The 10,180-nt window shown below is 58.7% G+C and overlaps 1 protein-coding gene across 2 annotated transcripts; it reads right to left on the bottom strand.

Annotated features, from left to right (window-relative positions):
- Positions 1 to 2,666: 2,666 nt before the first annotated feature.
- FARSA (phenylalanyl-tRNA synthetase subunit alpha) lies at positions 2,667 to 9,815 on the bottom strand. 2 transcript variants are annotated; one of them, XM_070625349.1, is made up of 14 exons: positions 9,626 to 9,811; positions 7,679 to 7,816; positions 7,495 to 7,593; positions 7,289 to 7,407; positions 6,381 to 6,473; positions 6,165 to 6,293; positions 5,976 to 6,091; positions 4,548 to 4,632; positions 4,362 to 4,461; positions 4,107 to 4,275; positions 3,956 to 4,033; positions 3,718 to 3,832; positions 3,278 to 3,339; positions 2,667 to 3,062 (listed from the first exon to the last, which is right to left on the bottom strand). In XM_070625349.1, exons 1-13 carry the CDS (start codon positions 9,770 to 9,772, stop codon positions 3,309 to 3,311), a joined length of 1,419 nt encoding a protein of 472 aa, XP_070481450.1. In that variant the 5' UTR covers positions 9,773 to 9,811; the 3' UTR covers positions 2,667 to 3,062; positions 3,278 to 3,308. The 2 variants fall into 2 exon arrangements, with proteins under 2 accessions (XP_070481450.1, XP_070481449.1); XM_070625348.1 differs by lacking the exon at positions 3,278 to 3,339 and having other exon boundaries at positions 9,626 to 9,815.
- Between the last annotated feature and the right edge of the window lie 365 nt (positions 9,816 to 10,180).

Raw genomic sequence — 10,180 nt, 5'->3', positions numbered from 1 at the left:
GGCGCCGTCCCGGAAGAGGGGCGGTCTCTGTTCGCGGGTGGGCGCGTGCGTGCGTCTCCCCCGTCCCACGTGGGTGGGGGCGGCTAGCTGTCGCTGCGCTCATTCTCTGCGTTTCGGTTCGTCTGCTCTGCCCCCAGAAGTCGTTGTGATAAAAGTCTCTGTTCCCTGACTACGACCTGTTGCCCTCAGTGAGGTCTATGCAGTCACCACCTTCAGTCTGAGTACCCTGTGCGCTCCAAAGCTGGAAGGTCCTTGAAAGCACGGCGGGGTCTGGCCCTTAGAGAGTTGGGTCCATATCCCTTAATTATAGTAATAACGATAATGCCTGAAGAGTAACAATAATAATTGCCACACGAGGAGCAATAGAGTTGTAAAAATATTTGCAAAATATATATCTAACAACTTGTATCCGACGTCTACTAAGAACTCTTGCAACTCAGTAACAGCCAACCAAACCCAGTTTAAAAATGGGCAAAAGATTTGGGGTGTACAAAGGCCCTGAGGTAGCGAGCAAGCGCAGTGTGTCTGAGGAGCAACCAGGCCAGGTTGGGAGGTAGAGGAGGGATTGGGGGAGGCCGTGGGTGAAGATGAAGAATGGGCAGGGGCTGGGCTGGAGACCAAGGCCAGGGGGTGGGACTTTGTTCCAACTGACTGCGAAGGAAGAGGAGCTCCCCTCTGGGACACCCATCACAGTGTCTGTGAGGGAGGCAGCAGGAAGCCGTTCACTTTGTCAGCCCTTCTGTGCAGGACTGTGTCCCTAGCCACACATACACCAGGACACACACTGCAACACCTACATACCAGAGGACATGGGTTTGAATCTGGCTCTGTCTCCTACCAGTGGGGGTGATCATAAAACTGCCACTCACTCTCAAAACCCATCTTTGTGTATTACTGAGGCGATAAAATCGAAAACATCAGATGATTCTAAGAGTGTCAGGGGATAAACATCTGTAACACTTTAAGAATTTAATAAATGGTAGTTAACATTAGTATCTTGTGGCAAAGCCACAAGATAAACAAAATGCATCTTCCCACAGCATCACATTTGAAGATCTCAGATCACCCACGGACAGGAATCGCGAAGACTCACTGGCGTGCACACATAAAGACACACGCCCACAACCAAAACGAAAGCAACACCCAAGATGCAGGGTGATTTTTCTGGTGCACGGTTTGTATGGCTTCTGCAAACATGCAAAATGAAGCCATGTCTTGCTAAAGTAACATGTAAGTAGCAAACGTTTAGAAACACATGAAAATGATCAACACTAATTCAGTAGGAGGCAACTTTAGTGGGGTGGGGACAAAAGGAACTAGGACAAGCCCATAGGGTCGTCAAACCATTTGTCACACAAATCTAAAGTGACAGATCCAAAACATATACAGTCAACGCTCAGATTCGATTGAACTGGGGGTGGATTCCTGGGTGTTTACTGTATTACGCTTTATGTATTGGATACACTTCACCTGCCTGTACTTTCCTGTGTGGCCGTCACCGCCCCCCGCCCCACTCCATTTGTTTCTCTGCTGTCATGTCTCCTGGGCCCCATCCACCCCCGTGGCAGCTCCCGAGGGGAGGGACCTGCATCAGCTTCATTGCCAAGTCTTCGGCTCATGAACACCGCTGGCACTTAGGAAGTGCACAGTTACTGCATGAATATCCTTCTGTATGACTGAATTATTTTGTTTGAAACAAAGAAAAAAGATGGGACTGAGGAGCCCTCGGGAGATCGGTCCCCACAGGCGCTGGGAGCAGCAGAGCCTACGGACCGTGCTGCGCGCCACCGCTGAGTGAGAAGCTGTCCACAGTCCCAAAACGCCCCTGGAGACATGCGGTGAGTGATATGGCGGCCAGGCTGCTTCAAAATATTCCCGCAGAAACAGGTGCGAGACCCCGCTCACTGTTCAATGTGGATAGCGGGTTCCCGGAGCTTTGTCCACCTCAGCCCTGCGTTCTGGGCTCACGTGAAATCCTTACGGGAATTTTTTTTACAGGAGCAGCTTTTTAGGGGGAGGAAGGAGGGATGAATAGACAGGGCACAGAGGACTTTGAGGGCATGAAATACTCCAGATGGTATTATAACGGTGGACACGTGTCATTACACATTTGTCCAAACCCACAGAACAGACACCACCAAGAGGGAGCCCTCACGTCAGCTCCGGCCTCTGTGGGATCATGACATGTCCAGGAGGGTTAATCCTTGGTAACAAACATCCTACTCTGGTGGGGATGTTGATGGTAGGAGAGGCTATGCATGGAGGAGCAGGGGATATATGGGCAATCTCTGTACCTTCTGCTCAATTTTGCTGTGAACCTAAATCTGCTCTTTTGGGGGGAAAAAAGGCAGCTTTTAAAAGCTTAGCTTGCCCCCCACCCACACCTGGCTGCCACCAGTTAGGGGGAATCCTGGTTCACGGGGCCCTGACACCCGCCCTGGCCTCCCCCTCCCAAATGCCCCTTCCACAGGGGTAGGGAGTTCTGTTCTGGTCACCTGGAAGAGGGCCTGGCACCAGCAGGGGACCAGGAAATGCACGATGGAGCTAGTCTTCCCCAGGGGATCTGGCTCAGGCTGGCCAGGAGCTCCTGAGGATCCAAGACCCCAAGCCAGCACCCCTCGTACCCGGGCCCCAGCACCCCTCCACCCCTAAAGGAGGGCACCAGATGAGGGCAAGTGCCCACTTTATTAGGCAGCGGCCGGCCCGCAGGGCTCCCAGGGCCCGTCCTCCTAGGTGGACGACCACACACACCTGCTACCCGCTCCCCTGCCCCTGGGACCCTGGGGCGGGTGGGGAAGAGGAGATGCCAGGGGTGGGGGATGGCCTCACAGAGGCCTCATAAATACATGGGGTCACTGGCAGGGATGCAGACGAGCTGGGCAGCACGGGCTTTGGGAGGGTGGCCTGTCCAGGGTGGCCCATGTCACGCAGCCTCCTGTGTCTGCGGGGGCCCCGGTTCGGCGTCCAGGCGGCACAGGGGGCTGTCGTACACCATCTGCAGGTTCACCTTGTGGCCCACCAGCTCCCGGATGTTGTTGATGCCATATTTGATCATCGTGGGGCTTGGAGGATAAGATGCATGGTTTAGCACCAGGTCAGGTCATGGTCGCCTCTGATGAGAACCTCTGAGAGCTCCCACCTTCCTCAGAGTGAAGGCCCAAGTCCTCCCCAGGCCCACAAGGCCCTGCACAACCTGCTCCGTCACCTCTCCACCCTCATCTCCTCCTGCTCTCCCCCTTTGCTCCCTCCCTCCCTCCAGCCACACTGGCCTCCTTACTGTTCTCCACAGCAGCAGGCACGCTCCAGCCTCAGGGCCTTGGCACTGGCGGTTCTCTCTGCCTGGAAGGCCGTTCCCAGATATCCTCACGGCTCACCCCTTCGCCCACTCCCAGTCTTTGCCCAGACGCCACCTCTTCCAACAGGCCTTCCCTGACAAGCGCCTCTCCTTGGTGCTCCCTGTTTTCTCTGGAGCCCCAGCTGCCTTCAGATTCCCTCGAGGCTTTCTTGATTGAATCCACCTATTTCCCTGCTCCTGATCCTCCTCCTCACTCCCCTAGGGCCTGGCTTCACGGAGGTGGGGCGGGGCTGCTGCGCTCACCGCACAGGAAGAGCGCATGGCAGTGCTCACGAGGGGTCTGCCTGTCAGCTGAGTGGCCGACTGACATCCGCAGGCCCCACGCCTGGCAGGTGGCCCCCCTAGGTGGCTCGAGCACTCACCGCTCCAGGGAGAGGCCCCAGGCGATGACGGACACGTTCTCGGGGAGCCCCATGGGCAGCAGCATCTCTGGGCGGAAGAGCCCGGAGTTCCCAACCTCCACCCACTTCTTCAGGCCTGCGGGCGGGAGGGGCGACGGCTGAGCGCCAGCCTTGCAGCGGACTTGGGGGCGCTGCGGGGGCACGAGGCAGCCCGAGGCCTCCCTCCCCCCACCCCAGGACCGGGACGGGCCGCCCTGACCTTGGTGGTAGCTGAACACCTCCATGCTGGGCTCCGTGTAGGGGTTGTAGGCAGGCTTGAAGCGCAGCTGCGTGATACCTGGCGAGGATGGGGCTGGTGACCAAGGCATTTCCCCCGGCCGCCCCAGCCCTGGCCCTGGCAGCCCACTCACCCAGCTTGGTGAAGAACTCCCGCAGGACGCCCATGAGGTGGCCCAGGGTGAGGCCGTGGTCAGCCACCACGCCCTCGATCTGGTGGAACTCCGCCAAGTGCGTGGCGTCCAGGGTCTCGTTGCGGAACACGCGGTCGATGGAGAAGTACTTGATGGGCGTGAAGGGCTTCTGGGGGTGAGAGGCCGGCCAGGCAGGGTGTGGGTAAGAGGGCAGTGGGCACCCCCGCACCCCCCACCCCCCGGGCCATGCCGCACCTTCCGGGCCAGGCGGTAGAGGGCACGGGCACTGGCCGCCGTGGTGTGCGTGCGCAGGAGGTTTTTCCGGGCCTCGTCCAGCTTCCAGGTGTACTTGTACCTGCAGGGGCAGTTGGGGAGGTCCATGCCAGGGCCTTCAGAGCCCTACTCCTTCCCCCGACCCCCCGAGCCCTGGCCCTGCCTCACCCCTGCGAGCCATAGCCGCCCTGAGAGTGGGTCCGCTTGACGCGGTGGACGTAGTCCATTGGGAGCTGCAGGGCCTCGGCTGGATCTGGGCAGGAAAGAGCATTGTCTGGTCAGTCGAGCGTTTCCCAGACAGCCACTGCAGAGGACAGACAGCGCCAGCGCAGCTCCTGCCCCTGCGCTCACTGCAGCCGCCAGAGGGCGCCTGGGAACACCAGAGTCAGTCACATCCCCCCTCTGCCCAAAACCTTCCATGGCTCCCATCTCACTCGGAGAAAAAGCCACCATCCTCCCTGTGGCGCACAAGGCCCTGTATGCTGTCCCGTCTCCTTCCACTCCTCCTTGACCACTCCCTCCTGTCACAGGCCTCCAGCTAATCTGTGAGCACGCCAGGCACATTCCAGCCTCAGGGCCTTTGCACTGGCCACTCTCGCTACCTGGAACTTTCCTTCCCAGATACAGCTCCCTCCCTCACCTCCTTTGGTCTCTGCTTAAGCAAAGACTTGATTTTAAGTTCCCCTCCCCCACGCCAGTTTTCCCCACTGCATTTACTGCCACCTGCCCCAGTGCACAGCTTGCTCAGGACATAACACCCATCTGTCTCACCAGGACAAAGACTTCTGTCTCATTCTGGCTGTGACCCTCAGGGGTTTAACAGAGACCTTGGCACACAGAAGGGGTTCAGTGACCATTTGTTTTACGAGTGTGCAAATTCTTAAGCTCCCTTTCCAGAAACACAACTTTAGTACGCCTGAAAAGGCTGGCATCGAATCCCACCTCCACCATTTATAAGCTGTGTGACCGTGGGGAAGCAATGTTCCCTCTCTGCGCCCCAGTTCCTCATTTGTTTAAGGGGCTAACAGTGCTGCTTCGTATAGTCAGCAGGAAGACTGGAACAGCGACTGGCACACAGTGGGTGCTCAGTGTTTCGGGTGCCATGACGATGGTGATGGCAGTGATGCTGCTCCCAGCGGGCTAAGGGGCAGCCAATGGCCTCGCCTGCCCTCCTGGTGGGGAGATGACCAGTGTGGACACTCACGCAATTTCAGGCAGTATTAAGGACTGTGAAAGAAAAAAAGAAACAGGAACCAAGACCGAAGACTAAGGGCGAGGGGCTTTTAGAACTCAGGGGACAAAGGCATGTCATGGTGGCCTCTCTAAGGTGACACGTCGGGGGGGGGGGGGTTTGCTCCGAGAGCCTGCCATGAAGATCCAGAGAAGACGGTTCTTGGCAGAAGGCACAGCATGGGCAAAGGCCCTGAGGTGGGCAGGAGGGGAGGCGGGAGGAGACCCCAGAGCTTGACAGGAGTGGCTCGCACAGGCCTTGCTGGCCACGCTGAGGAGGATGGGGTTTATTCTGTAAAACGGCACGCCACCCCAAAACGCTCTGGCCAGGCCTCGCCCCTCTGTGGCATGGCGAGGCTCACCCACCCTGCAGGAAGAAGGTGTCGTGCTGGTCACGCGCCGGGTGCTGCTGCGGCTGGAAGAGCGCGTCGAAGTTCCAGAAGGAGCTCTCGATGAAGTTGTCGGTCGGCATCTCGGTGAACCTGGCGGGAGAGCGGCCTGACTGCCCTGCTGTGCCCCGGAGCTGGGCCAGCACCCCCCGGGGCTCTCGCTCACCCCATCTCCAGGAAGATCTGCCGGAACTGGGTGCGGACCTTGAGCAGCGGGTGCAGGTGGCCGCTGTCAGGGAGGACGCCGCGCGCCGAGAAGTTGTAGGGCTTGAAGGGCCGGTCCCGCCAGGAGCCGCTGTGGGGGAGGCAGGTCCATGGCCTGCTAGGGCTGACCCCTCCCCACCCCGGCCCACTGACCCCTGCCCCCCGAGCACCCTCATACCTGGAGATCATCTCGGGGCTCAGCTCCGCCTCCTGCTTGGAGACGCTGGTGCTGAAGGCACTGCCTTTGCTCACCCAGTAGGTCTTCAGGGTCCTGTGGCCAGAGGAGGGGAAGGGACACCACTGTCGCCTCCTCCATGAGGTTTCCCTCAATCGCTCATCTGCTGCTGACTCCAACCCCACCCACCAAGTCACTCTGCTTTATTTTCCTGCTGACACGTGTCATCATGTAAAACCCTCTTATTTGGCTCCCCGTGTTCATTCACTTATTCGTTCAACAAACAGTTATTGAGGACATGAGGGCCGGTGCAAGGCACTAAGTGTGCAACTGGGAATAATAAGTAAAGTTTAGAGGATTTATTCTGTGCCAGGTTCTGTTCCACGGAAGTCACCCCACAATTTTGTGAAAAGGGGCCATTTTACAGATGTGGAAACCGAGGCCTGGTGACTTGGCCAAGGTCACACAGCTCTAAGTGACAGAGCTGGGACTTGATTCGGGCAGCCTGGCTCCAGTCTGTGTTCTCATAACTGCTACACTACTGGGTGTCTGCTCAAGGGGGGCGTCAGCCCTGTGAGAGCAGGACTGTGGGCTGTCCAGGTCCCGGCACCGTGAAGGACATAAACAGGAGGGAGGGCTTCTGTGGAACGTGAAGAGAGAAGAGGGCATCAGGGTGGGCTCTTTAAGGTGACCTATGAGCAAAGGTTCAACGCCAGAGCCCGCCTTGAAGACCAACCAGAAGACCGTTCTCAGCAGAAGGCACAGCACGGGCAAAGGCCCTGAGGTGGCAGGAGCCCAGCACACGTGCCTGATAACCACAGAAGTGGGGGGGGGGCGCCTGGCAGCACCGTGGCCCAATGAGGGTGGAAGGGCTCCCATCCGCTCCCCTGCCCAGGGCCGCGCCCGCTCACACTTCAGTCAGCAGCTTCCTCTTCCTGAGCTCGCTCCTCTCCTTCTCAGCCAGCTTCTCGGCCTGCCCACCCCGGACCAGCTGGAGCCGCCGCTGCACGTCATCCTCCATGCTGTCCACCTGTCGCCACGATGGGTGGGAGGGGCCGTGAGGGCCGGGACTCCCCCTGCCCACCCCCTGCCAGCCCTGCCGCCTGCAGGGACTCACCACTCGGAACACCCGGGGCCCGTCGGCCGCGCTCTTGTCCACGCGGATCCACTTGTTGGACATGGCCTTGCTGAAGCCCACCTTGCCGCTGGGCAGTCGCTGGGGGAGCAAGCCTGCAGTGAGCGGGGCACGAGCGTTGCCCTCACTCGGTCACCTCCCTCGGCCCTAGCCCCCAGGTCCCTACCATGAGCTCGCTCTGGGCCAGGCCCTCCGGGGGGACGCTGCGAAACACCCGGGCCTCATGGCTGCCCTCCCGGGCAATCTCCTCGCCCTCGGCAGTGAGCTCCCAGCGCTTGGTGGAGCGCAGCTCAGCCTCGATGATCTGCAGGGAAATGGGGGGACAGGCTTCAGAGCCAGGCACCCCGTCACCACAGCACTGGGGCTGCACAGCCCCTGAAGCCAGCTTCACATCGCGGTGACACCACTTCTCAGCCAAGTGATCTCGCCTGGCTGAGCCTCAGTTTCCCTTCTGTGACGTGGAGACAATGCGAAAGATGGCTTACGCGTCCCAGGATGAGGCAAAGTACTAAGGGGGTTACCTGGCGGAGGACAAATTCTTTCTATCACTTTTGGACCTGGGAAAGATTAAGGTCTCAGGTCAAGCGATCTGCCTCCGCGTTTCCGTGTCTGCATCTCAGTGTCACAGAAGGGCCCGGGAGCTCCACCTTACACACAGGAACCTGAGGCGCCATGATGAGGATGGATTCAGGTCACACAGAGAGGGGTAAGGCTGGGTGGGGCCCACAGGTCCTAGCTCCCCCCTCATCTGAAATCCCATCTCTGCTCCTCACTTGCTGTGTGACCTTCAGAGAGCTGCTTAACCTCCCTGAGCAAATTTCTCATGCATGAGAAGGGTGTGGTGGGTTCTACCATACAGGACTGTTCTGAGGAACAACTGAATCACGACATAAAAAAAATGTGGAGTGGTTAGCATGTAGCAAATGCCACACAAATTCCAACTCCCGCTATTATTATTATTTTTATTCTTATCACTGTCCTCATCATTAGCCTGAACCACATTAAACTGCCACCATTTAACCCTCAGAACCTGTCCAAACGTCCACGTCACATCTATCAAGGCTCTGTCACCCCACACGCTGTAGCTTCACTCCTTTCTCTACACTGCTAGCTTGGGCTCTGCAGCCTGAGCGCCTAATTTCAAATTCAGCTTTGCCTGTCCCTTCCAGCACACCGATCAAGTTACTGACCAGTGCTTGGAAGGTGCCACCTCTGCAGAACGGGGATAATGACAGCACCATCATCTAGAGCTATGGCAAGGATTGGGTGACAAATCAAGCTGAGGCCAGAGTGGCACACACAATGTGAGCCTGACGAATACATAGCCCAGATCTGTTTTCTGAGTCCTGGCCTCATGGACCCAGCCTCCTGGGAAGCCCACGGGCCTCTCAGCATCCCCATTACCCTTCACTTGTCCGAGTCAGAAGGCTGGGCTTCTTCTGTGCTGGCCCTGCCTTGCCAAGAATCTCATTTCACTGCCTCTTTGGAATCCCTTCTGCATTCCAACCGCCTCCCTAAAGTGAGACACCATGCTCTCTAGTTTGGGGTTGTGCCAGCCTCTGCCCTCCTCTCCTCCACTCCAGCCCTGCCCCTGCCAATCCTTCCAAAGAGGGATGTAGGCAGCACACACATCTCACTGGCTCCAGCTTCCGCCATGGCTCCCAACTACCCCTTAGAGATCAAGACCTACAAGCCTTCCAAGTTCTGACTCTGCTGGTCTCACCACGTGTCCTCCCCACCTCCACTGATCCCTAAAGTGCCATGGCTTTCCTCCTCAATGCAGAGACCCGACTCAGCCGTCATCTCTTCTGGGACGCTCTCCCTTATCCCCAAGGCTGGGTCGGCTGTCACCTCTGGGTTCCCTGTGCCTTCTCCACCGCTCTGGTCACTTGAGTGTCTCCTCCATCAGACCGCAACCCCCGTGAGGGCTGCGACTACGTCTTCCTTGCTCACCATCGTATCCCCGCCCCCAGAGCCGATCGTGCCTCCGTGGACGTTTACTGCAGGAGGAAGGTCCGTGCACCCGAGCCCTCACCCGTTCCCGACTCCTCGCCCGCGCACCCTGGGCTGGACGCACATACAACCCCCCAGGTACAAACGCGGGCCGGCTCACCTCGCCCAGCGCCTGCAGGCTCTTCACGGCGCCCACCACGGCCTGGTGCTCCACGCCCAGCTCGGCCGCCAGCTCCGCGCTGTCCAGGCCGCCATCGGCCGCCTCCAGCCGCCGCAGCAGCACGTCCGCCACCGGACCGTCCGCCATGGCTGCCCCCGGCGCACTCGGTGTGTCGCGGCCGGCGCCGGAACAGCCGGAACCGGAACCGGCGCCGGGAGCGTGTGCCGCCATCTTGAGTGCGGCACGCTGTGGTTCAGGGCGTCGCCATCTTGAGTGCGGCGATTGAACCTCAAAGGATGGAAGGGACTCAGTCCTCACCTTACAGCCTAGCTGGACTATTGGGGTCTGGTTGACCACAGAGGTCAAATTGATGACCTCAGGCAGGGAATCGCAGCGTTGTTTTAAGCTTCATCCAGTCCCACCTGCAGTGGCTGTGTGACTTTGCAATTCTCCCTCTCCCTCGGGAGCCCTCCACTCTGTGGGATGCTCTCTTGCCCTCTGAGAGGGCTGTGGGTGGTGGGCTCCAGAGATAAGTCATTCTGCTGATGTCAAGAA

Source organism: Equus przewalskii, chromosome 6 (assembly GCF_037783145.1).
Source record: "Equus przewalskii isolate Varuska chromosome 6, EquPr2, whole genome shotgun sequence".
In the NCBI taxonomy this organism is placed as follows: Eukaryota; Metazoa; Chordata; class Mammalia; order Perissodactyla; family Equidae; genus Equus; species Equus przewalskii.
Note: the sequence above shows the minus strand (reverse complement) of the source record. Positions and strands in the feature narration are given on the sequence as shown.

Bases quoted from the DNA above. Each gene is read 5' to 3' on its own strand.
- FARSA (XM_070625348.1), bottom strand. From the start codon at position 9,772: ATGGCGGACGGTCCGGTGGCGGACGTGCTGCTGCGGCGGCTGGAGGCG. The intron at 6,474-7,288 runs GTGAGCGGGCGC...CTCTGGCCACAG, and splicing joins AGGAAGCTGCTGACTGAAGT to GACCCTGAAGACCTACTGGG. The intron at 3,063-3,717 runs GTGAGTGCTCGA...TTATCCTCCAAG, and splicing joins TGGGGCCTCTCCCTGGAGCG to CCCCACGATGATCAAATATG.